General features: G+C 57.3%; 1 protein-coding gene across 1 annotated transcript in view; it reads right to left on the bottom strand.

The window, feature by feature from the left end:
* The window catches only part of CSMD1 (CUB and Sushi multiple domains 1), a 601,662-nt gene that overhangs the window by 125,511 nt on the left and 449,479 nt on the right, over positions 1-26,672 (bottom strand). Inside the window, exons 14-22 of the mRNA XM_090258247.1 lie at positions 15,883-16,065; positions 14,621-14,947; positions 13,191-13,385; positions 9,267-9,405; positions 6,781-6,968; positions 6,078-6,266; positions 5,059-5,175; positions 3,346-3,561; positions 1,348-1,536 (exon numbers count right to left, since the gene is read on the bottom strand). Of these exons, the coding sequence (XP_090114373.1) occupies positions 1,348-1,536; positions 3,346-3,561; positions 5,059-5,175; positions 6,078-6,266; positions 6,781-6,968; positions 9,267-9,405; positions 13,191-13,385; positions 14,621-14,947; positions 15,883-16,065 (1,743 nt within the window). The remainder of the gene's footprint in view (positions 1-1,347; positions 1,537-3,345; positions 3,562-5,058; positions 5,176-6,077; positions 6,267-6,780; positions 6,969-9,266; positions 9,406-13,190; positions 13,386-14,620; positions 14,948-15,882; positions 16,066-26,672) is intronic.

The raw sequence follows: 26,672 nt of genomic DNA, 5'->3' as shown, positions 1-26,672 counted from the left end.
ACACACGGACGTTTCGCTCCCTCTCTTTCTCCCTCCCTTCCCCTCTCTCTAAAATAAATAGATAAATAAAACTAAAAAAAGATCCCCACGAGTATCGACGCTGCTCTCTCTCCTACGGAGACCAAACACAACGTCTAAGCCAATCACCGGCCCCGGTCCGCTCGCTCGGCCCGGGCCTGCAGCGCCCCGAGTGCCCCGGCGGAGCCCTGGAGTGTGGAGCCCCCGCCCCGAGTGACGTCGCTCACAGAGCGCAGCCCTTCCACAGGTCGTGTTTGAAGTTCCGTTCTTAGTGGGCGTCTGACCTCCATGTCCGCAGCCGGCGGGCCGCTAGGGCTTTATCTGTGTCTGTGTAGCTGGGCACCCCGCAGTCCTCCCCGTGAACCCTAACCTCTCCGTCTGCCCGCAGCGCGTGGCCGTGCCCGGGGGACACGCGGGCCTGCGGCTGCCGCCACCTTCCCAGCTCCCGGGGAGGCGGGACCGAATGCGGCGTTTCTCTGCCACTTACGAGCGGGCCCATCGGGAAGGACCCCCCAACTGCTCGGGGACGCCCTGGAGAAGCCCACTCCGCACTCGGGCTCCGGCCGCGCCCCGGGCCGAGTCCCACGGAAAGATGCAGAGGACTCGGACCTAAGCCGTGGCCGCCCTTGTGCCGGGAGAGACGCCTGCTTTTAATCGGCGGGACGGTCAAGGGCGGTGTCGTCACAGCGTGGCTGCGGCCACCGTTTCCCCCCGTGTGGCCTTTAGAAACGTGGCCGACACCGCGACCCGCTGCCCTTCAGCCACGAGGTTTGAGCGGAAAGGAGCCGGCCTCCCAGACGGACGGGGAAGCGGGGGCCGGCACCCGCCAGCGGAGTGGCCCGTCCTGGCCCAGCACTGACCGCCCCGTTCCCCGACCCAGGGCCCTGCCCCCAGCTCAGGACCCCGCCCCGCAGTCCAGGGCCCCGCCCCCGGCCCAGGGACCCGCCCCCGGCCCCACCCCAGGCCCCGCCCCCTGCCACAGCACTGACCGCCCCGCCCCCAGCCCAGGACCCCGCCCCGCAGCCCAGGGCCCCGCCCCCGGCCCAGGGCCGCGCCCCCGATCCAGGCCCGGCCCCCGGGCCCCACCGGACCCAGGCCCCGCCCCCAGCCCAGGACCCCGCCCCACAGCCCAGGGCCACGCCCCCCAACACAGGCCCCGCCCCCCGACCCAGGCCCCGCCCCCGACCCAGGGCCACGCCCTCCGACCCAGGCCACGCCCCCGGCCCAGGGCCACGCCCCGACCCAGGCCCCGCCCCCAGCCCAGGGCTCCGCCCCCCAACACAGGCCCCGCCCCCCGGATGAATGAAATGAAAGCGTGCGGCCACCTACCCACACACCTTGGCAGAGGTGCGCTCCACACGCGGCGGCCCCCGCCCAGGCACGTCAGCTTGGTGGCCCCTTCGAGGCGGTATCCGGGGAAGCAGGAGAAGGCCAGCGTGTCCCCGACGCCGAACTGGAAGCCGACCCTCCGGCTGAAGGCGGGGACGCCGGGGTCGTCGCAGGGCTCGAGGTCATACTCTGCAGCGGGAGGAGGAGAGGACAGGGTGGGACGCCGGCTGCCGGGAACGCGGACTCAGCGCGCGGACTCCGCAGCGCCGTTTGCGGGGCCGTATTCGTCACACGCTGAGACCTTCTCTAGCGAAGAGCGCGCACTTCAGTATTGTTTACACGGACGCGCGACGCGGTGAAACAACCATCTCAGAACTGTCCCCCCCATCGCGTGACATTGTCCCCTATGTCTAGGGGCTGAGATTCTGTTTGGGGACATCAGGCGTCATGGAGGAATCTGGGGGGCTGGAGACTGGAAAAAACCACCTGTGCATATGGGACCTGGGGACGGACCGCGTGGGAAAATGACATTAGGTCTGGGCTACGGAGAATGAAATGGAAAAAACACTTCCTTTGTCAAAACGTCAGGGACGCCAGGGCGCGTGAGGCCATTGCCAACGCCATCAACAACCAGAGCAGGGAGTCCCTCCCCACATAGGGGGCATCACTGAGACAGTGGGGCCTGGCCAGGGCTTGTGCATCGAACCCCAAGTCCTTATGGGACTAAATTCATCTCGTACACGTCTGATCAGTTAAGTGCCTGCGTTTTTTCATCTGTAAAAAATAATAATACCAGTCATAGAATCATTCAGATCATATAAGTTAACCCTGACAGATAAGGCCTGAAGCGACATCAATGCTTCCCAGACACGATCGATGTATTGTAAGCACAAGGAAGAAGGTCACGTGACTTTTGAATATAGCTGTCACCGTGGTTGCGTTAAGGTAAAGCAGAGACTCGTCTGCACACTTTCTTCCACCCGGAAGGTGAAGCCCGAGTACTGGCCTCCCCTGGGGGGCAAGACCCAAAGTGACCCGAGCCCAGCGGTCCCAAATATTCTCTCCGGGAAGGACCGTTCCCACAGGGATTCTGATAAAATTGATCATGAGGCGTCAACAAAAGGGCTTTTGAGGAAAGAGGAATAGGAACAGCTTTCCACTGAGAGTTTGCAAAGCAACATTTTGCGGGTGCTGCACAGACATCTTTCTTCTTGAACCAGGATGCTCAGCCTCGTCCTCCCACCAAGGGATGCGCCTGTCCATGAGCCCTGCTCTGTGCTCAGCCCCCCATGCACGCACCTGCACACAGACACACACACCTGCACACAGACACACCCTCACACACACACACCCGCACACAGACACACCCGCACGCACACACACCCGCACACAGACACACCCGCACGCACACACACCCGCACACAGACACACCCGCACGCACACACACCCGCACACAGACACACCCGCACGCACACACACCCGCACACAGACACACCCGCACGCACACACACCCGCACACAGACACACCCGCACGCACACACACCGGCACACAGACACACCCGCACGCACACACACCCGCACACAGACACACCCGCACGCACACACACCCGCACACAGACACACCCGCACGCACACACACCCGCACACAGACACACCCGCACGCACACACACCGGCACACAGACACACCCTCACGCACACACACCCGCACGCACACACACCCGCACACACCCGCACGCACACACACCCGCACACAGACACACCCGCACGCACACACACCCGCACACAGACACACCCGCACGCACACACACCTGCACAGACACACCTGCATGCACACACACCAGCACGCACACACACCTGCACACAGACACACCCACACGTACACACACCTGCACGCACAGTCACCTGCACACAGACACACATGCACACGCACCTGCACACAGACACCACCCACACGCCACTACCATCGCGGGAAACGGCAGGAGGAGAGCCCAGCGTACCTGAGAACGTGACGTTGAAGCCCTCGTAGGAGATGGAGAAGTCCGACACGAACCGGAGCTGGGCGCTGAAGTTCCCGAACAAGCCCGCCTTGATGGTGTGGGGCAGCACCGAGCCTGTGAGCCGGGCCACCGGCTCCGAGAAGCTCCCGTCCTCGGTGACTAGCAGGTAGTCGTGAGAGCTCTCCAGGTGGAAGGTGTGGAACATCATCTGAACGCCTGGGGGGAGGGGGCCGGGGTACGGGAGGGAGGGGGGACAGACAGAGGCGGGGGGAAGCACAGCTGCTGAGGAACCGCTGCTCTGGGCTCAGAGCCCCCAGACTCGAGTCACAGTCTCACCTTGCCGTGGGAGCCTGACTGGGAAGGCTGACAGTGAGGAGGCAGACGACGGGTAGGGAGACAGTGGGTCTGGCAATGAAAGAACGAAGCAGAACAAACAGCAAACGAAGAACAAATGTGTATGTACACATGAGTGTAAGTTCAGACACAGGTCTAGAGACAGACACAGATGCAGATATAAACAGGCATCAGCACACGTACAGACACGGGTGCGCACACGGATGTAGACACGGATGCAGATCTGGGTGCAGGTAAGATACCTACACAGAGATGGAGACACAGGAGGGAAATGGGCCGGGACGCCGAGAACGGGCCCCGTGCGGACACAGTCACTAGGCCCGTAAGGACGTGAAGGCCCAGGTAACCTCCCTGTTTATGTTAAATGAACGTCCTTCAGAAAACCTTCGCTGGGACGTCCAGTGCATGAACTCACACGCCACAGCCTGAGTGCCCTCATGCACACGTGCTCCTCTTCAGTCTACACACACAGCACTGTTCCCCGGCTCCCGGAGCCAAACGAATAACATTAACTATCAGTAGGCTCTTTCTGATACCAACGCTTATGTTTATGATGCCAAAGCCTCGGCCACTCATAATTTGTTTCCTTTTTATTCTTAATTTTCTTCAAGGCCCAACTCATCGTCACACGCGTTCATGAGGGCAGAGCGTAACTCGGCACAGGTAATAAAATATTCCAATTTAACAGAAAGCAGAGCTCAAATCTAAGTGGAAAGACAGTGTCTGCATAATAGTCACGTGATCAAAACTATAAGTCAGTTGGTTAAAAATGGCAAGTTTAGACCAACCAAAAAAACCCCCAAAACAACAACCACCCCATGATGCCTTCCTGAACGGAATGTTCACAAACGGCATTTCTTGCACTAAATGAACATGGCGTGAGTATAGAGCGAGGAAATGTCGGCCGCTCCGGGAGCCTTCGCCGGCCTGTGTGAGGGTAAGTGATCTCTCCTGAGTCCTGGTCCCGGGGCACTTAGGACGCCCGGCGGTACCCAGGGGTGTCCTAGACCTAGCGTGGAAACTAGAAGTTCACTTCCTCTCTTCTTAACCAGTATTCATAGCTCACCCGATCTTTGCCTTTTTTCTTACCAGGACACCCAACTTCCACGGCTACATTCACACGCACACACCCAGCTCATCTGAGAACCGGCGAGGAAAACAGGAAATCTGCTTCCGCCGGGAGACTAACCATTACAGACCGCTGCCCTCCTAACTTCTGATAAACACAAAAATTGGCAGATAAGCTACGGCCCCTGGGAGGAAATTGGTTCCCTCGCTCATTTAACCCCGTTTCCTCCTTTTGCGAGTCCCTGCCTTGCTCCCTGTCCCGCATGTTTGAACCCGGGGCTGCGCTCTTACCCTTCCCGTGAGACACCTCGATGGTCCACGTGCAGTTGAGGGAGTTGGGGTAGAAGTCCGGGAACCCCGGAGAAAGGACGGTCCCACTCTTCCCGTGGATGTAACCTCCACAGAGGGCTTAAAGGAACGAGAAAACATCGGTGTGTTCATGGCACAGTGACGGCTAGGACAAAACGCGGCTAAGGTGACCTTTCCTCGGCCAGGCTGCTCAGTGAGTGGGGGCGGGGGTGGGGAGCAAAAAGTCGGGACCCTGGACAAGGACCTGGGCGGCAGAGGCGGGGGGAGGGGTCCGGCCTGGCCGTGGTTTGAAGGCAGAGCCAGGGGGCCTTTCTCGTGCCTGGCACGTGGGCACCATGACGGGAAAGAGGTGTTGACGGTGACTGGATGGCATTAACCGTGTGTGTGAAGTGCCCGCGGGCGAAGGCAGGTTCTGGGGGAAGCTGGCGTGACCGTGAACTAGTCCGTGTTGGATACATGAATCATGACGCCAGGCAGAAAGGCTGGCGTGGCATCAGCGTATCCGTGTCTGCACGCCCCGGGGCAGGTCTGCAGAAGGGGTGGGGACAGCGTAGAACTGGACAGGCTGGAACCAGGGCGGCGCGTGACGGCGTGAGGGCCAGAGCCCCCGTGGGAGGTCCCGGCGGGAGCGGCTCGGGGGGGAGGGCAGAGGAGACAGGACGAGCTGTGCGCACAGGGAGGGAGCTGCCCCCCGGGTCCAGCATCAGGGGAAGCCAGGGCTGAAGATGGAGAACCCGCGCGTTTGCTACAGTGTCTCACGAGGGGCCTTCAGCAGACGCCGTGTGTCAGGGCGTGTGCGTAGCCTGGCTTTGTGACATGGAGCATTTGGGGGGATGGGGTTCAAGGACAGGCCCCGGTTTTTCATTCTTCATTAAATGGCGACAGTTTTGTAAGGCGTCCACCTTATCAGAATGAGTCCCCCTTCCCCGTATCACACCACCTCCTGCGACACCCCCGCCCGCCGCACTGGTGACACACGTTACTGCCGCGGGGCCACCTACCGTCGCAGCTGGGCAGCGCGTGGCTCCACTGGTGACTCCTCTCGCAGACGAGGGGGTCGTCATCGCTCAGCGTGTACCCAGGGTCGCAGCTGAAGGTCACCGTAGACCTGATGCCGAAATCGCTGCCATGCCGCCGCCCGTTCACGGGGATTCCCGGGTCGAGGCAAGAGTCCGAGTCTAGAGTCACACCTGAAGGCCCAAAAAAGCCAGGACGTAAGGACCTTTCTGGCTCACAGGAAAGTAAAATCTCTGCCGTGATACGCGTGCCGCGTCCCCCGACATGATCAGACCTGGAACATGGCGCAAATGAATCCGATCCTGTGTAAAGTGTATTTTCTAGTATCTGACCGTGTTCTTGTGCAGAGTGATGCCTATTGTCACGCTCCGTGCCTACGCCGGCGACACCTCAGCGCAGACTTGAACGGCCTGTCGGCCTCTGGATGGTACTGGCCTTCGTTTGAAAGTCAGCAAAGACGCACCCAGAGAAGCCTCAGTCTTGTCTCGGGCTCTGCCTCCCTCTCTCCTCCTTTTTTCTATTTTATGTTCCAGGGGGTTCTCAGGATCATGCGGCACAGAGATCCCTGCACCCTGGGGAGGGGCCCTCTGTCCTGAGCTCACCGCGCAGGCACCCAGCCGGAGGCCCACGGGGACCGGGGCCCTGGGGGGTGGGGCGCGCGGGGACTGGGACCCGGACGGGACTCACTCTCGTAGCGGATGAGGAAGCCCACGCTGGCCCGGCTGCTGTCCGTGGTGAAGAGCAGGCGCAGGGAGTTGCCGGTGCTGAGCAGGAACTGGGGCGCCTGCGTGCCGTGGTACTCCCCGATCAGCGGGGAGGAGCTGGCCGGCCCGTCCCTCACCTCCAGGGTGTCGTAGTTCACCTCCGTCTGGAACCTGCGGGCACGGGCGTCATTCAGAAAAGAAACAAACGTGGAGCCCCGTTAACGCGCAGACGCTGCTGTAACAGCTCCCTTCCTTGACCGAACACCCATGTGGAGCAGCAGAAATAAAATACATGCCGTTCTCTGTATTACACGAAGTTGGACGCCTACAGTATTTAAGAATACACATTTTCTAAAGGAGGTTTCGCCGCACGCCCCTCCCCCTGACTGAATGCCCTGTCGGCAACATCACGGACGCTAAAGGGGACAGCGACCAGCTCTGAAATAAAAACGCATCAGCCAGATGAGCGTTCGTGGAAAAACGGAACAGTCAAGGGCGTTTGGTGGCTCCGTGTGCTATTGGACCGAGGCGGGATCTGCGGGGGGGGTCACCTGGCGGCTCATGTGGTGTCTGGTCACTGCAGGGTACACCTGAGACTAGTAGTCTGTCAACTGGAATGGCAAAACACAAAGTGACTTAGGAAAACAGAAGGACGGCTAGATCCCTTACCAACAACGGTGAAACCCAGGGGGTCTCGTCATCCCCTGGTTGACGTGGTGCTGAGAGGCCCAGCTGCAGCGAAGCGGTCTAAAGACAGAGGGCCACCAGCACCTCAAACCCTCTTCAGGAGAGTAGATCCTGGACCCTTCCAGCACCGGGGGGTGGGGGCTGGGGGGGTGAGCCTGGTAATGCTCGAGCTGCTAAGAGCTGCTGGAAAGGCTGGAGGAGCTGGAGCGGCTTCCGGAAAGTGCGTCCCTTCTCTTCTGAGGGGGACGCCACGCTACGCTTCCTTCCAGAGGACCGGCCCGCGGGCTGTCTGCACACAACTGAGGCCACCGCGTCCCCCTGGAGGCCACGATGGGGCCGCTCCAGGCACAGAGACGACTTCCCGACGTGCCCAGTGGTCCCCGCAGAGCTGGCCTGGCCTCCAGCGTCGGCCGGGCCCTCGGAGCTGCTCGCCCATGGGGGCGCGGCTCAGGCAGGACTCGCAGACCAGGACCGGGGCAGCCCTTGCTCTGCCCTCAGCCCCACGGCTGGGGACGCGCAAAAGACGTCACAACCCGCCCCCCACGGGGTCCTGCAAATGCATGATGATAGGATCTTCACACTAACTCGGGACGGGCCCCTGACCCCCAATCTTCTCTAAAGAGGAACTCAGGCCCCACGGGGCTGCGTGGAATTGGGCAGCCTCATCTTTGCTTGTGTAAGTGTCCTCTGAAGACCCTCTACCTCCTCGGTTATCTGAAATCAAACTCAAAAAGTCTGGAGACGCAGGGAATAAATCTCATCGGAAATATCTGCACAAAAGTTCCCCCGTCTTTCCCGAACAACAGGGTGGCCAGAGTGCAGGGTTAATCACCTCCCAGTGACTAAGATGATGTGCGGGGATCTGTTCTCCAATATAACAGACACATAAACCCAATTATTCTTTTACCTCTGAGAGACTCTCCTGGGCAGATTATTATCCTACCCAAAATAAATAATAACATAAATCATAATTTCAAATACAAATAATTACGAAGAGATCATGCAACTCCTGCTCAAAACCTTTCCGGTATGGTTATCATTAGTTCTTAGAAAATTGGTGAAAAACAAAAATAAAGTAAGAACATTCATCTGTTTGGAGACACTAGGAGCTTCTGAATATTAAAAGCCAGAACTCGTCCAGACAAGAGGAGAACGTTCTTGGAGACGTTGCTCGAAGACTAAGGTTGCAACACCCGACCATGATGCTTCCTTAGGTTTTACAACATATGGGTTGTTCACAAACATTTTTGGTTTATAATCTTCACGTTGAGTTCATTGTTGGGAGAAACGGTAGCATGTTTCGCTATGAAAGGTTCAGAGCGTGACTGGCTTTTAGACGGTTAGACACACCGTCACACAGCTTTGCCAGACAACACCCGGCGGCCTCTCCCCCCCAGGCGATTAACCAGCCATCAACCTGTCCCCGCAGCCCTGCTGACGAAGGCCGCCCCCAGGGACTGGTGGCCACTCCCGGAACGGAAGAGCCGTCTTCCTCACCTAAGGGTCTAAAGGAGGAGCCACGTGCATCCCCCCCAGGGACCCACGCCAGAGTGGGACGCGGGGGCCGGCCGCGGGAGCGGGCAGTGGTGCTCCGGGGCAGTCCTGGCTGCAAGCGACCGAGGCCGTAGAGGATGAGATTCAAGAACCCATTCACATAACCCCCCTCCAGGATCCGATAAAGAGCTGTCACATGTCAAACTTTTCAGATGAACGTAAATAAGAACATTCGGCATGTGAGGGTCATTAGGTCCCAGTGAAGGAAGAAAAGGGCTTTTTCCTTACCTATCAAAGGTTATTTTGATGGAGTGTCCTGGCTTTGCCTCAATGATCCATTCACAGTTTAGAGAATCCTTGTAGTATCCCGGCCACCCGGGAGGCATGATGACACCGCTGGACGCCGTCAGGTGTGCGCCGCACGGGGCTGAAAGGCGAGCAGGGGTCAGCGAGCTGGGGACCGCGGGGGTCACCGCCTCAAGTACCAAAGCCAAGTTTGCTCCCATGGAAGCTCAGCTCATTGAGCTTCTGTGAAGCACAGGATAAGAAGGAGTTCACGTTTAAGGAACCACCCAAAGTGCTCTCTGAGAAAGGCGTCCGGCAAATCCAGATCAAATGCTGTTTTGATATGTAAATTTTTTCTAAATCTGCATAATGCACATTTTCTAAACGTCTTAGTTCCCACATAAATATAGGAAAGCTATACACATTTTATTTGGGGGATGTGCCTAACCCGGCACACACCATTTTTATTAACGTCTTGACTTTGCTGCATCACTTCATGAGGTACAGTGCCCTCGAGAACGTGTACCCCTTCATCCTGATGAAAGAGACACGCTGACCTTTGTATTTCAGAGCCACAAAATGATATCTTAAAATATTAAATGATGATGTCAAGACTCTGGGCCAGAGCTGAACATCTGTCACGGACCCTAATCACCCAGAACTGGGTCTCCCCAAACCCCGAGGGGCAGGAAGAGAAGCCTGCTTGGCCGAGACCCAGCCTCTGGAATGGCTGGGGGTCAGTGACCCTGTACCCACAAGCATGAGGACAAAATGCAAATGTGGAGGTGAGGTCTATGCGGGAAAGTCCCTCTGATGTACTGGCCGTGTGCCCTGACTCGGCCCCCGAGTCTGGATTCCTAAAGTGAGCCCTGCCTGACTAGACAGACCTCTACAGCTTTGCTGGTCATGCAGATCCTCGGCCCGGGTGGGGGATTTCAGTGCTGGCTCTATGAAATATTACACAGGACTCAGCCCGCCATTAACGTTTCTAGGGGCGCGTGCCCCCCACACGGAAACTCTCTCCACCTGACGGACAGGAACCGCCTTACGCAGCTTTTCGATGCTCGTGTTTGTTTCAGTCTTTAATCATTTATCAGCTCTCTTTTCACGGTCCTTCGGTTAGTCCCACTTTGCACTTTTGATTGAAGTAATTTATATTTTGCTAGGAAATCACCCATTGCCTCTGAACTTGAAACATGTGTTGCCACAGAGTTCATGACGCATCTGTGCACCGTCCCTTTCCCCTGGGGGCTGGCGGCAGGATGACGCGGAGCGGCGCTGCGGAGCTCGGGCGGGGTCAAGGCAGGAGGAAGAAAGGGGGAGACCTTCCACCCGAGGCCACGCGGTTTATCCAGCGACGGGCCAGCTCCCAGAAAATTCTGCCAGGGTAAGTGCCCATCCTGGTTTTTTAAACAACTACTCTATGGGGCACCTATCGCTTTTTATATAAAATTAACCATTAATGATAACGGGCCTCATTATTGTATTTTTGTTGTTGTCATGGTCACTCAACATTTCTTTCTTCCTCGTTTCCTGATCAGACTCATAGTCTCTCTGTTTCATCGATACTAACAAGGAACTCACTGCTGCATTGAGTTACCGTTTCTAACGGTGATTTTTCTTAGCATAACGTTCCAATTCAGTTTTCGTCTTTTCGTTCCCCTCCAGGGAGTGTCCCTCCCGGCACAGGCCCTGCCGTGCGGCTTCTGTTCTCCTCAGCGGGCGCTCCGATTGGGGTGCCTGCTCAGCTGCACATGCCACAGAGCGCCCACCGCCCCGGCCACCTGCGCTCTCTCAAGTCACCTGTGCTCAGTAACATGAACTTTAAAAACCTGTTACTATTAACGGGCCCTTTGTGCTAAAGGCTTTCTCGTTCACAGCCCGGAGCTGGGTTTGTGCTGAGCTTCATCCCGGGGTTTCTCCCAATCGATGGGAGCATTGCGTGTTCATTTAACGCGGTGCCTTCTCCTTGTCTCTGACGTCACATGAACCATCACCCGTGACGTGTTCGTGTCCTTTCCTGTCCTGACCTGTGCGCGGCCCGCTAGCGGCCGGCCCGCCCCGCACCGCGAGGACCGTGGCCAGAGGAGCCTGCGCGCCGGCCAGCACCGCTGTCTCCCGGGGGCCGCTGCTGCCGCCTCACAGGCAACAGCAACGCGCTTTCCTGGAGAAGGGCCGGCGAGCACGTGAGAGCCTGCTCTGTTATATCAGCCGAGCACCCGTGAGTGTAAACCACAGAAGCCATGCGTTTACAATACATGATAAAGCAGACAAAACAGAAATTCTACTGCTGCTCCCTTGCCCGTCATGTGTCAACTATCCACCCCCGGGGGGTGCTCACAGTCCACCAAGTGGTTTTAGCGACTTAGGAAAGTGTGGAAGCAAGGCCGTCTTTCAGTGATCTTAGCAGAATCGGCCAGCGCTGCTGTAAAATAACGTCCATCCTTAAGATAAGGGTGGAAACTTGGAGAAGGGCTGGGGGCGGGACAGGTCACTGCCCGGCCAGGGACAACCCACTGCGGCGCCCTGCGAGTGGGCGGGGCTTCCCGCCAGGACGCTGGGTCTGCTGGACGCTGCCCGGGGGGCTGGTGGGAGGGACCCCTGCTCTCAGGTCACGTCTGACCTGTGTGTGTCTCTCCCGTGCACTTCAAGTAGGAAAAATACCGCTGAGTGAAGACAGCTGAGGAAGTAAAAATAAACGGGGTGGAAAAAGTCACCCATAAACGCAGTTCATGATATGGTGTGACCTCTCTTTTCATTTTTAAAAAGGAATTATAGATATAAATTTCCAATATGGCGCATGACGACACACACGGCTATGTCACCCGGCCTTTCACATGGTAACATACAATAAGCATGTCTGAGGTGCAAGCTTTGTTAAGGACGCGTGTTGTCCTGGTGTGCGAACATTAGGATTTTACCTTCGGTGTAGAGGGGGTGTGTCCTATGATATTGCTGGGGACATGTCATCATGCAGTGGCCCACCTACAGAAGACTCGGCGCCCGCAGTGACGCTGCTGTCACCGGGGGACTCTGGGAGGCGGCGAGGGCCATGCAGGGTCGTCCGCTGTCACCGGTCTGGATACACGTCAGCAGCGGGGAGGCTGTGCCCGGGGGCTGGGAGTCGGGGGGAACCTCTGTCCCCTCCCCTCAATGTCACCGCACACCTGCACCTGCTCTGAACAGTCACTGTTCCCAAGTCCGGATTTCTGTGGCGTTTACTGGAGACACGTTTTTTAAAAAAGCTCTCTCGCTCCCTGGGCTTGAACCGCTCTGACAGGGGAGGTGTGAGCGTACGTCCTAAGTAAATGAGTGTATTTTACAGGAGTAAACGTTAGTGGGAATAAATATCCTCCTGGTTTTTTTTTTACATAGGTAACCAGAGCTCAAGTGTCAAGCAGAAAATCAGGCAGAATTTATGTCAATGGCACCGAGGGCAACCAAGTAGTTAACTAAGAACGGACTAAAATCGGCATCGTTCCTGTGGCTGGAATGCCGTTCCTCCCTGCCCCCAACTCCTGTTTGACTCTCTCACTCCAAACCCCAGGACGGGACGTAACGTGGGAGTAAGGTCGTCGCGGACGTAGTTACGTGAGAGGACAAGGCAGAGGGCCCTGATCCAACGTGGCCGCGTCCTGAGAAGGAGGGGGACCGGGATGCCGATGCGCTCTCCCTGCCTGGAGAAGACGCCGTGGAGGTGGCCCGCGAGCCACCGGCAGCCGTGTACCTGGCCAGCGCCCAGTGGCCGCAGAGGGAGCCCGGGTGCCCAGCAATGCCCCCCCCCCCCCATGCCCTGAGCTACACCGAGTCTCCCACAGCTGAGCCCGCTGTGCACCGCAGAGCGGGGGCGGCCTGGGCCCCCCGGGACAGCGGCAGCACCTCTGCTGGCTGCTGAAGTGACTGGGAGACAGGTGGGGGGGGGCGCACCTTCGCAGCGGGGCACGGCGGAGCTCCAGACCACGTTCCCGTCCTGCAGGGCGCACGTGATGGACTCGGAGCCCTGGGTTTTGACAAAGCCATCGTCACAGTGGAAAGAAACCGAGCTCCCCAGGAGGAACCGGTCCCCAAAACGCTGTCCGTTGATGGGGATGCCCGGATCGTGGCACTCATTCTGACCGAAGGCTGCAAAGGAAAAGGAAAACATGCTCGCCACCGCCTGCACGCAGCCGGGGAAGGACGCAGAACCTGCTTCTAAAGCTACGTATTGCCCTAGGTTTCGGTTGCTTATTCATCGACAGATAAACATATTAAATAAACAGGATATAGAGAGAGACAGAGAGAGACCGAGAGAGACGGACAGATTTCCAGAGGCAGCTGCTGTGTCTGAGCCTCCGGCAGCCGACAGCTCTTCCCAGATCTTGGCTCAGACACATCTTGGCCAGGCCCCCGGTCCCTGCGTTAACTTCCTGCCGAGGGCAGTTTGCTCCCATGGCCATCGGGGCAGCCTGGCCGTCTTTATTTACAGACCGAGGGAGGTCACGGCCACACCCCAGAGTTACTGTCCCGTTAAGGGAGATAATTCCGGCGCATCCTAAGCACCGTGCCTAAGAGGAGGAGGCAGTGAGTGAGGTCTAAGTCACAGTTAACATTGCGGTCTTCCTTTATTCCCTCAAGCATGCATCGGGCAGGTGTTCTTAACTAAGAGCTATTTTGCAAATGAGGACACAGAGTTACAGGGCGGTCAGCTTCTGGTCACCACACACTAGGTGGGCATTGTGCACGCGCTGCTGTCCTGAGGTGGGGCCCCGAGCCCAACGCCACGATCCCTGTTCTACGCTGTGTGCTTTTGTTGGCGTGTTTCTGGGCACACATCGTCGTCGGCAGCCGTCCGTCTCGAGAGACAATGGTGTAGCTTCTTAAGAGTCTATCTGCACCGCCGAGAATGGCTGTGCAGTCCGACTCGGGAGTGACACGGTATCTGTCTCCTCCCGTGTTGAATCGACATCTTGCGATGACGCTGGAGTGTCCTCTCCAGTGAAGCTGAAGCTACAGAGCCTGGGCAGGGTGATATGGAGGGTCTGCTGTTGCCCATGCACACAGGTGGGTGAGTGAATAGAGGGACGGACAGGTGGGCGGATCGATGGCAGGAAGAACTGACGGAGGGAAGAAGGGAGAAGGAAGGGAGGGAGAGAGACCAGAAAGAGGGAGAGACGTGTGAGGGGTTCTGTCCTCACGCAGGAGTGACGAGGACACCACCCTAAACAGAGTGCTGCGTGGCTTAGGTTACCGGGGTAACGGTCTAGAACTTGGCTACTGCCCCCCCCCCCCCCCCGTGTTCACTACGACCACAAAGGCCCCTACGCGTCAGCCTGGACCTCAGCCCCCGCGCGGGCGCGGCGGCCGCCGGGGCCACTCACTGCTGTAGGTGATGTTGAAGCCGCGGCCGGTGGTGGAGTGGTCGGACTGGAACTCCACGCGCACCACGTGACCGCTGCTGGCCAGCTGGGAGGGCAGCTCGTGGCCCGAGAACGTCCCGAGCACGGTCACGTCGGAGCCGCTGTCGTCCTTGACGGCGAGGAAGTCGAACTGCGGCTCGACGTCGAAGTCGTTGAAGATGAGGTGCACGCGGCTGCCCGGCTCCGCGATGACCAGCCACACGCAGTTCATGTTGTTCCCGTACTCCTCGGGGTAGTTCGGGGACAGGATGGTGCCCGCGGGCGCGGTGAAGTTGAAGAAGCAGGAGACTGCGGAGAAACGAGGGGGGCCCAGCTCAGAGCCGGGGTCCAGCGGGGGCCTCGGGAGGGAGACTCCCTGCCCCGCCCCCACCTGGGAGGCCTGCTTTGCTCGGCTCAGCCCCCGGCCACCGCTAGAACCTTCCATCGCCTGCGGCAGAAGCAGAGCCTACACGGGGCCGGCTCAGGCTCGGTCCCAACCTGATCCTGCCAAGGAGACACCCGTGTGGGACGGAGCGGCGTTTCTAGGGACACGCTTCTGCCTGCAGCAGCGCAGACAGCACTGTGAAAACATATGTCTGTGTCCGAGGGACAACGGCCAGCAAGTCCTAGCGGTTCTGGGCAGCCCCCGCTGGTACCTCTGCCTCTGTACGTGACGTGGGTGCTTGTCAAGTCACGTCTTTGTTTTAGCAGCTGCAGGGTAACTATCGATAAACAGGAGCCTGGAAAGCAAGACCGCGTTCTGGGTGGACGCTGTCAAAGTCTTCTGGGAAATTGGCTTTTAAGAGCATGTACTTAAAATCGTACACACACACACACACACACACACACACACTCAAATATATATATATATATATATATATGTTTCTTTTTTGTGGAAAACGCCTGTTGGATTTATTTCTATGGTATAGTTTTGCTTCTTATTCCACATAATTTCATATGCATTTTCTGGCTGTTGCTGGATTTAGTTATAAAAAATAAAATCCTGTTTTTAAATGGGCCCTGAAGTACTTCTTCCCTCCTGGGCACAGCACTTTGCTCCTGAGGAAGCAGCCCAGGCTCCTAACTGCGGTCCCAGCGTTACCAGTGTCAGGACACGCCGGGACGCCGTGCGCTGTGGGGGCCTCACACACCGCAGGGCACGGGGTGCCGGTCCCCGCAGCTCCCTGCAGCCCCCGGGACCCTGAGAGCCCCCCCCCCCGATGTTGGGTGTGGCGGACACTCACACACGCAGCCGGGCTTGTTGCCGGACCACTGGTTGCTGCGCTGGCAGGTGATGGCGCGCTCCCCCACCAGCTCGAAGGCGGCCTGGCACTCGAAGGTGAGCGTGTCCCCGTGCAGGAAGCTGCTGCCCGTCCGCCGGCCGTAGGCGGGGACGCCGGGGTCCCCGCAGCCCCCCTTTTCAATTTCTGGGCACGGGAAAGACAAACGGACCGTTACAAACACACAGTGAGAAGCTTTTGACGAGTGAGACGATGGGCATGTGGTTTATGACGCTGACTCCACATTCTCTCCACAAACAGGTTAGAAAAGCGTTGTCCATCCGTCTAAAATTCAACGACAAAAGCCAGGAAACGTGGAATTTAAACTTGAGAGAAAAGTACTTAATTCACTGTCTTTTAAGGAACACGTGTGGCTACACACATGTGCTGACTGTGCAGACGTGCCGAAGGCCCCCACGCGTGCTGCCTGCCGCCCACGGATGCCACCGGGGAGTGTGAACAGCAATCCTGTTTTAGCCTGCGCGGTTCTCAGGGTGAACAGAGAAGCGAGGCTGTTCGTGCCCTACTGACGTTTACATCCGTGTGCCCATCTGAATATTCTCCCCTTTAATTAATGTTAAAACTCACTTATGGAACAAAATGAATAGACGGTCTCCAGCTAAAGAGCAGATTTGCAGACTCAACCTCTTTGCGTTAACACGCGAACGGGTTACAGATGCACCGGACGGCTCTGCCTGCAACGCTAACTGCACAGCCTGCATGAGCTGAAGCGACGGGTCCATTACTCAGCCGGGCGTCGTCCGGGAGGCCAGCTGTGGGTCCGGCCCTGTTCTAGGAACCGAGGCTGGTGGACAAAGAAGACCACGCCCACGCACGCATGGGGGTGACGTCACGTGGAGGCATTTCAGAGGAAGACGGGCAGATGGAAGCCGCGTGGAAGAGGTCAGGGGGCGCCGACTAACGGAGGGAGTGTCAGGAAGCACGAGTGTCCCCAGCTCTGGGCAGCTCTCAGCAAACGGCTAAGACGCGGCACGGAGCGCTGCAGACTCAGCTGTCACCAGGATGAGCTTGTGGGAACTGTAGCCAACGGCAGAGAGGAAAGCCGCGTGTCACGGGGCAAAGTGCGCGCCGGCCACGGCCGGCTGCTGTCCCCGAGGCGGCTTAGCTGGGAGGCCTGTCTCTGAACCTCCTGCGTGGAACTCAGGCCAGCTCAGCACCACCGTGTCCCACGTGGGAACCGGGCGCCTCGGCTGGCCAAGCCCTGCTGCTGGGCACCGAGAGGAGGAAGCAGAGCCGGAAGGCCCTGGAGCCGGAGGGCAGTCAGTGCGGCCCGGGGTCAGCGTCAGGGACAAGCAGCGCTCGCTTGGGGACAGAGGGAGGGGCGCGTCCCTGCCGCGCGCAGGGACTTGGGGCCGAGCAGGTGGGGAGAAGGGGCCGCGGGTCTTCAGGACGAGCGTGAGCGTGAAAGCTCGCCCTGCCGGGCTGCTGGAGCCGACGGAGGTCAGGCGCGGACGTGGGTTTTGACAAGTACATGGTGGTGCCTCTGCCCCCGGCTCCGCAGGTCTCTCGGCCTCCTTCCCAAAGTGCTCGTGGGCTGCCCTCGGGTCTCCGGCGGCCAAGGGCACACTCGCACTCAGGTTTCCTGAGCAGCCTCCCACTCTGTTCCCAGTTCTCGCGCCCTGGAACGTTTGCAGGAGTGACTCAGAACTGAATCTCTGGAGGGCGTTCCGGTCAATGCCCACAGTCGGGGACACAGACACGCCAGCGGTGGGCCCAGAGGTGGCTTGTTCTGTGTGGGAAGAGAGTCTTCCCTGCCTAGCCGGCAAGACCACCGAAGACACGAGCTCAGCTTACGTATCATAACGGCCTTGAGTCCCTCACCACGGGCGATACGGCCGCAAGAACAGGGGTTGGGAACAGGTTCCGTGCGCTCTGCCAACCTCACAGGCGGCGCCGTGAAGAAGACGCCCGACGGCTCCCAGGCGCGCGCGGCCACAGGAAGAGCGCCCCGCCTTAAGGGCAGGCCGGGAATCCCAGCCCGGCAGCCCTGGGCTGAGCACAGCCGGGGACGGCTTCTCTTGGACTGAATGCTGGGGACGCCTAGACCCAAGTCATGCCGTGACAGGGACACAGCAACGCAGACCGATGGCTGGTAACAGAAGAGCGCGCGAGTCTGGGGCGGCCCCTGCAGGGTGCTGGAGACTCAACCTGGGCGCTTCCCGGACTGCCCGGGGGGGGGGGGGGGGGGGGGGGGAAGGAAAGCAGCGGTCTCTGCCGCGCTGCCTGCACGGCCTGCACGTCACACCGGCCACCGCGGGCCGGCACCGCCCAAAGTCGCACTTGCCGCTGCAGAGCCGCCGCTGCAGAGGGAACAAAACCGCCGCGCCCACACACAGAGCCACTCAAAGGCGTTTGCTGCCGGTAGCTGGCGCCGCATTTAAACACGGGGCTACCTTGCCTTTAGTTTTCAGAAAGGAAAATGGAGACATGTTTCTTCAAATTATTTTGGAAATGAGTTGGGAGTTGCAAAAAGATAAATTAAAAAATGCTAATTTAGACAAAATGTGAGTATTGCTAGAATGATTCTCGCGTCGACAGAAAAATCACGAATGGGGTAAAAAGTAAGGGTCACTTTCTTCACTTCCGGGCTTTCTTAATTCGGCCACAAAAGCCAGGGGTGCAGTCACGCGTGTGTTCTTGGCGCCAAAGCACACTGGGTGGCCGGCCCTCGGGGGGCGACAGCGGGGCCCACGGAAGAGGAGAGAAGCCGGTTTGGATTTAGAAACTAGGGAGCAGATTTAATAAATTACTGGCCCTGTTACTGATGTCTTCCCTAAGAAGGCGTGAGCTGCACCAGAAGGAAATGCTTGTCATAGCCCGTGACGCACTTCTAGTTTTCAGTCCCCGAGCATCAGCTCACCCTCCCTCCGAGGGGGTCCCAGACAGCTCTGCTCAGAGCTTGGCAATAAACACCCTGCACCTCCTTCTCTAGGACACGTGTTTTACGTGTGATTTCTCCGCTGAATAGCAGTTACTACGTCCTACCAACAATAGATGTTCTAGGTTTACCGCCACCACGAGGACGCACCTCCTGCGCCGGCCTTACAGATCAGCACTTTGAGAAGGAAACGGGGTTGAGCTGTGCTGAATGCAGACAGTGTTCTCTGCTGGTTTTTTTCAACGTTGCTCTACAATTAGGCCCAACATTTGAGCACTTGATTATCCAATTATCTGTGCATTAGAGCGGACCCGGCATTGCTTCTGCCCACGGACACGTCACTGGGTCACGGGAGAGCTGGCATAGCGTCTGCTCAGGGACGTGCGCTGGCATTTCATTGGGACGCTAATGGCACTGCACGCAAGCATATGGCCCTGTTCTAAACTGGCAACACAGATATCTGCAGAGCAGGGACTCAGCTGGGAATACAGGAGGGAATGAACTGATCGATAATTATTCCACGTGGCTGTGGACAGAATGGTCTCCCCATAATTCACCTGCTTAAATGCTAACCCCCATCGTGGCTGGATTTGGTCACGGGGCCTTGAAGGATCTAATCAAGGTTAAATGAGGCTGGGTTGGCGGGGCTTCCATTCAACAGGACTGTGGCCTTGGGAGAAGGGGAAGGTCGTGTCCACAAGCCATGAAGAGAGGCCTCGGGACAAATCAGCCAGCACCTTGGCCTTGGACTTGTGGTCCCCAGAACTGTGAGAAATGAGCCTCTGCCGTCCCCGTCACCCAGTCTGTGGCGCTGCGTCCTGGCCGCCCCAGCTCGCGAACGGAAGTCGAATACGAGACACAAGACTGACAGGTCACTGCGTGAAGCTGCGCCCACAAAGTCAGCTCGTCCTCCTGGGACGCAGCAGCCTCTCCGTGGGCCAAGGCCGCCTCCCCTCTCCGTTCTCTGACTCGCTTTTCCAACCACCTGCAGGACCGTTTACTCCACGCTGTTAACAGGAAGAGGGTCTTGGGCCCTCCTGTTGAGGACTATTTCCTAAAAGTACTGTTGAGAATATTGTTTCTACTTTTGGAAAATATTTTTATGACGCCAGAGAAGGAAATGACCTGTTTCTGACCTCATGGATGGCCCTGAGGACCTTCTGCCGCGTGAGCTAAGCCCGGCAGGGGCAGCTGTGCATGACCTCCGCTCTGCGTGTGATCTAGGAAAACGGGCCTCACAGAAACGGATGCTTAGTCGGGGGCCGCCAGGGCTGGAGCGCCGGAGGGAAGGGCGGAGGGTCCCAGGGGACGGACGTCCAGTTACCAGGTGAACAGGTGCTGGGGCCGGGTGCACAGCGTGTGACGATTCGCACGCCCCCTTGCCCACAGGGACACGCTCCAAGGTCCCCAGGGGAGGCCTGGAGCCTGAGGGGGTACCACACCCTGTACGTGCTACGTGGTCCCACACTTACCTCCCTGTCGTGACGTTTGATACAAAAGCCAGGCGCAGGAAGGTACTAACAACGTAAACGATCCACCAGTGAAACGGAACAGTGACCCCCCTGCACTGTAACAGGAGTTACCGGGACGCGCTCGCTCTCAGAACTGCCAGGGCGCGTGGACGGTGACGAGCATTCACAGCGTGGCGGTGCTGGGGACAGGCGTGAGGCAGCGTGAGCGGTCACCCGCCCTCAGGGCGGTGCAGGGTGTCACATGCCCCAGTGTTTATTTCTGGAATTTTCCATCTAATAGTATATTTGGGGAGTGGTTGGCCACAAGTCACTGAAACCACGGAAAGCAAAACTCGGGATGAGGGGGGCGAGGGGGTGGCCCACAGCGCCGTCCTGTACACGTGACAGTTCCCATATCTCACCACAGAAATAAAATGGCAACGCTGGGGGCTGATGGACTGTTAATGGACCTCACCTGTTTGGTGAGCATGTCCCCACAGAGACAAGGGTCACGTCCCCACATTGTCCACCTCCCACTCACACAGCGTCACAGGTCCATTTTATCTCCATGAGGCTGGAAAAATGATCACAAAACGCATATGGTTCTGTGTGGTTTCCACAGACATCCTGTTCCTTCAAACGCCGTGTGGCTTCTCAGCAGATGGCAATGACCTGACTTCCCTGGGAACCATTCTGCTCTGGTTATTCAGGGAATGTATCTTTTAGAGCAGTGGCCCCCAACCTTCTGGGGTGACCAGAGGCACAGGCTTTCACAGATGAGCTCAGACAGGCCAGGAAGCCCAGGAAGAGCAGCCTCGTCTTGGGCGGCGTCAGAGCACGTGTCCAGTGGACATGCCCAGCAGGGAGAAGAGAAGGGCCTGATCCGCCATGAAACGCGTCTCAGAGGAATGAACGTCGGTGTGAGTCACACGGTTTTGTTTCTCAGAATCAATAAGGAGAAATACGTTTGTTATCACACGACTTTCATTTCTATTATACTCGAGCTACACGCATATTTAAGGTTTTGGGTTCTTTCTGTTTCATTTTGGCTGTGGTCCTTTAATCCTAATACACGTTCCGCACCAGAGTCACTGGCCTGGCCGGGGGGCGGCTCCCAGGGCGTGAGCAGCTGCCCCGCCCCCCCGTCCCCGCTCACACGCAGCAGGGCCGGCACTCCGAGCCGCGGCCGCCCAGCTGCCTCCGCCCACGTGGTTGCAGAAGGGACTTATTAGACCCGCAATCTGCACCGGCCAGATGCTCCCCATTTATTCCCACGGTCACGCTCCCTGCAAACGTTAAACATGTAGCCTGCCGCACTGTGGTCTCCGAAGTGAATAAATGAAAAGGGAGGATGAACCTGAGTCATCAAAAAGGAGCAACAGTTTTACCATTCTGGGGTTTCTACTTCCTAGGAATAAAAATACACACATTACTTACGCTTCTGAAGTGCACATGCATTAGATTTCCCGTGCGGGTGTTCGGAGGGGCAAAGCGGGGAAGTCTCCATTCCAGGCCATCCCTTTGAAACAATAATGACCCGTTTTCTCAACAGGAGGAAAAAGAGAAAAGAACCGAAACAATGGGGAGAATGATTCAGATTTGCTGACTCATCTGCGGCTGTCTAAGAACTAGCATGTGTTTTTATGAAATATCAAATCCTAACACCTCGAGTAAACATTTCTGCGTGTATGATTCACTGAGAGAAATTACCTTCAGCCAACGGTTTGTCATGAGTCCATTACTCTGTCTTCCTGCTGCTTTCGGACCAGACACGGCCAGACAGGGGCGCGCTCAGAAGACTCTGGAGCCCGTCCGAGTTCCTGGTGACATTGGCCACCACCAAGGGGACGGCCAGTGAGCAGCCTGGGGTCTGTTTTCCAGATGGTGGATAATGAGAGTTCTGATCTCAGTGAAGGTCAGGTGTGTGTCCTTCAAGTGCTTACAGTGGATCCTGATGTTGAATCAAGGTCTCATCTGTTTGCTATTGTTAATATTCCTGTTATTGTTTTAATTTGCATGAGGTAACAAGTCACCTGAGAATTGCCAAACTAATCCCCCCCCCACAATTACTCGATAAGTTGTTAAAAGATGTAACGACTCTGTGGTATTTCTTGGAAGAAACTACGGCCTGTCTCATCCCGAGAAAAGCATCACACAGCTCCCAGCTCCGTGACAGTCTACAGAAACCCCTGACCGGTCCTCAGAACTGGCGTGGTCTTCAAACACAGACGGCCCGCGGAACGGTCGCAGCTGAGGGAGGCAGGACAGCTAAGTGTGACGGAATCCGGGCCTAGAAAGAGGCCACTCCATAAAACGATGGAAATCTGAGTGACATGGGGACATGAGTGAGCCTTGTCTCCAACTTTTGACAAGAGCCACACGAATGTGCGGTGCTAACTCAGGAGGCACTGGGGGGCGGGGGCGTGGGAACTCGCTCTGCTACCATCTTTGCCAATGTTCTTTGCACCTGACACTATTTGAAAATAAGAGAAGTTTATTTAATAAAAACACATAAAGTTGGACAATCTGAACATTGCGTTATTGCCACCAATGTGCGTGTGGATCAAAAGATTCTTCAAAACCACGTCGAGATGTCGTTACGTCTTTACACACGGATATAAAAACGGGACGCAGCCCCAGCTCAGTGGTCTGAGTGCCAGCCTGCAAACCAAAGGGTCGCCGGTGCAGGGGGCGTGCAATCCCGCCCAGGGAGTACAGTCAATGCTGTTGTCATAACACACGTGGCGCCAGGTGGGTGCTCGGAATACCAGGGGGCCCACGTGGTGAAGTATGTGATGGTCTGACTGCGATGCTGTGCACCTGACAGTCTTACAAAGTGGGATCGAATGTCAACTGTAATTGAAATGTAAAAATTAAAAATAACACTGCCTGTTTAATGCATTTATTCTTTAACTATAAATAGGGACACACATTTATCAGCATAGGAAGCCAATTTGCCTGTAAGTACAAAATGTAAATATACCACGATTTTCAAAAAGGTTTATTGCGTGTGCTTGATAGCACCAGATGTGGCCTAGTTTAGTCTATTTATGCAGAATTCAGTTTTCTCTGAATAAGAATTCGGGACAACATGGATTGGCTGGCCACGCCGCCCCGTTACTGCCTCCGCCGAGAGAAAGGTGGTAAAACAGCCACGAGGTGCGTGTAGTGGGCACACTGGGACAGAACGGGGTGCAGCGTAATCACGCGCTTCAGGTCGCACAGAGCAGGAACCAGCAAGGCTCCTCTGCGGACGTCTCTGCCGTTCTGACAACCACTCACGGTAGCGCAGGAACGGTGAGCCCTGACACATGCCCTGAGTACCACGGCGTGGGCGGGGAACGCCTCTGGATTTACGGAAGAAAATAAAAAAGCGGCACGTTTTGTTTTTGCTGTAAAAAGGCATCGCTCCCTTTGCCGTCGCTGTTAGGACGCGATGATTCATATCAGTCAGAAAAGAGAAAAATCCTGGGCGTGGGACTGTATCCTCGGCGCGGCTCCCACGGCTCCTGAGAACTCCAGCCCACGGCGTACATGACGTCTGTGGTCCTCGCCATCATTTCAGATGCTCGGTCGTTCCGTCCTGGGGATGAAACAGCTGGAAGCGTCAGACGCGCAGATGCTGGGGGCTCCCGTTCGAATCTCTACAAGCGTAATGTCTCCGACTTGCTCTTAACCAGGACGGTGACGTTTCCAATCAACCAGTGGACGGGTCGGCGGGACAGAGGCCACCCCGGCTCTTCCAGACCAACGTCACAGCGCATTCTTCAATGTCATGACACAGCATGTTTATTCCTCGGCTCTGCCAGTCTGAAGCGGAGACGCTATCAAGAGGTTTTTGAAAACGTGGAAACTCAGCATTTTGTTATAACCCTAGAAGCCACTGGCCACGGACACAGCATGTGGGCCGAGACCAGTCGCCGGCGCCAAGGTACGCAGAACGTGTGCGTCTAGTTCCGCCACCTTTACCACATGGCGTGCGTGGTACAGCGACTGCCCAGACCCCACGGCGCCCGAGATGCTCACAACGCTCTGCTTCGGTCCAAGTCATCAGATGCCGCAGATAAAACCGGAAGCACGGCTGAAGGCTGGGAGCTGAGGACACAGCCCCGCCTCTTTTGAAGTTCAAGTTCCTGGTACGTAGAGGACCCTGTCTCCGCTTTAATAACCGGAAGTAATTGTAACAACTAAGGGAGCTAATCGCATGTAACTATTCAACACTTTCTACAGATCTGCTTGGAAAGAGTTACAATGAAGACTTCCGTAACTAAACAGCGAAATAGTTACTAAAGATGAAAGAGAAAGAGACTTTGCAGAACTCGTGATTCTTGAATCTGGAGATTGTTTTCCACGCCACGGGAAGCTTTCTCCATCAATATACTTTATGAAAAAATACTCATAATTGGATTTATTTAGATACGAAAGAATTCATTGAAGATGGTCCTGCAAACTCATGATTTTCAGAAAACTTCTGTTCAGTACATTCATCTCTTTCTTTCACAAAGGTTTGTCAGATTTCATGGCAATGTGGGAGCATTATTTAATTTACTTACGCAGGCTACTAATAAGCCATTTTAATCAGATTCAGAGATGAAACGAGCTCTTTCAAAACCAGTGGGGCGTCTGTATATCAATCAGTCGCCAGAATTGATCTGAGCATCTGTGCCTGAGCGGCTGATAAAAACGCTGGCGAGGACCCTCAGACCCGGAGTGATCACTAGAAGAGTCTTAACATCCAGAAGTGAAATTAAGCCCCACTTCACTCAAGAACCAGGCGATTATGTAAATCGGGGTATCTGGTGCCAGCTCCTACCGTTTCTTACGCCTGAATTTCGTTAGAAAATAGGTCTTATTCCTCCAGGGCACGAACCCTGACGTTGCCTAGATTTCTTTTAAGGTCCGTGCATCTGAAAAGTCCCCACTTCTGCTAGACCGTCTGGGGCCCGCAGATGCTGCTCAGACGCGCCCCATGAGGGTTTAGTGACCCTTCGAGACGAAGGGCGGCAAGGTCAGCGGCATGAGCACCGAGACCAGAGGGCTCCGCTCCGCGCTGCTGCCTGGCGCAGTTTCTAAGGGCACGAGGCTTCCAGAACCGCGGCCGCAGGAGCCCCAGCCTGTGCTCATACGGCCCGAGAAGGTGATGGACCAGAGAGCAAAGGCCGGGGAGGGGGGCGGCGAGCGTCCTTCTCACTCCCAGCGGGCACGCGGGGCTGCGTTTCCGAAGACGGGAGCCGACTTCAATGATGGGGAAGCAGGGACCCCCGCACAGCGCCTCTGTCCCAACGCTGCCACCCGCCCAGAGTCACCTTACGCCCTGGCGCATGAGCCGGACACCGGCGCAGACCCCTGACTCGGACGCCCCCTCGCTGGTCTCCCCATTCCAGCGCAGTCTTCAGCCCTGCCTCCTGCAATGCCACTCCGTGTCCCTCTCGGGTGCAGCCGTCTGTCTGTCCCGTCCACCTGTCCGCTCAGCACCCTGCAGACTGCGTGCCCACCTGGTGAGCCCTCCCTGCCCTCTCGGGGGCCCCTCGCACATCCGGCCAGCTGCCCGGCCACCTGCCGTCGCTCAGGCCTCGCCCCCCCGCGGCCTCTGTCCCACACACGGGTCAGGTTGCTCCTCACACAACACGTGCCATTCAGGCCACCGCCCCACACGTCGCCCCCACGGGCGCCTCCTGGCATCACGACAACACAGTGCCGGGGCACCGCCCTCTCTGCTGTGGCCCCCACCAAACCCGGACACCTTGCCCGCTCTGCCCCCCGCCCCCCGGCCTGCACCGGCTGCCCCCTCCTGCTGGGAGACCCCCAGTGTCTGCGAGGTGCTCCCGCCCTCCATCCAGCTCCGCTCTCCGTGGAGAGAGGGTCTCGTCGCTGTCCTGAAGACCCGAGCCCCGCGCCTCTGCGGTCCCCTGTCCACCCGGCGTCATCCTCCCTGTGATCACCGCTGCCAGGGAGCCCAGGGGCCCTCAGACCCCGTCGGCTACAAGACGCACACTCTCTCGCGCGGCCCTGGGAAGAGCAGGCGCCGTGGCGTGAGGCATCGTCCCGACAACGGTAAGACGTATCCCAGTTCAGAGCTCTTAAACTTGAACATGAAAAGCCACCCACGCCTCGGAAGCAATGAAGTAAGATGTGCGTTCTTACTGTCACAAGAAGGTACAGTCATACACATGTCATCACAAAGGACGCAGGGAGGGCAGCCTGCCTCTGCGCCAGACCTTGGCGGGACGGCCAGCTGTGGCCGGAGTCCGGAGGGGCCTGTCTCTTCCCGGAGGCGGCGGGCACCCACACTCCCGATCGGAAGGTGGGGTCTCCGAATGCTTGCCCACTGGAAACTTCTACGTCCCGAGCTCACAACAGTGCTGGGCACAATAGAGGATCCCGGTGAATGTCAATAACATGGA

The sequence above is a fragment of the Furipterus horrens genome, unplaced genomic scaffold (genome assembly GCF_987537825.1).
Source record: "Furipterus horrens unplaced genomic scaffold, mFurHor1.1.pri manual_scaffold_12, whole genome shotgun sequence".
Lineage (NCBI taxonomy): Eukaryota > Metazoa > Chordata > Mammalia > Chiroptera > Furipteridae > Furipterus > Furipterus horrens.
The sequence above is the reverse complement of the archived record's forward strand: the minus strand, read 5'-3'. Positions and strand labels throughout refer to the sequence as shown.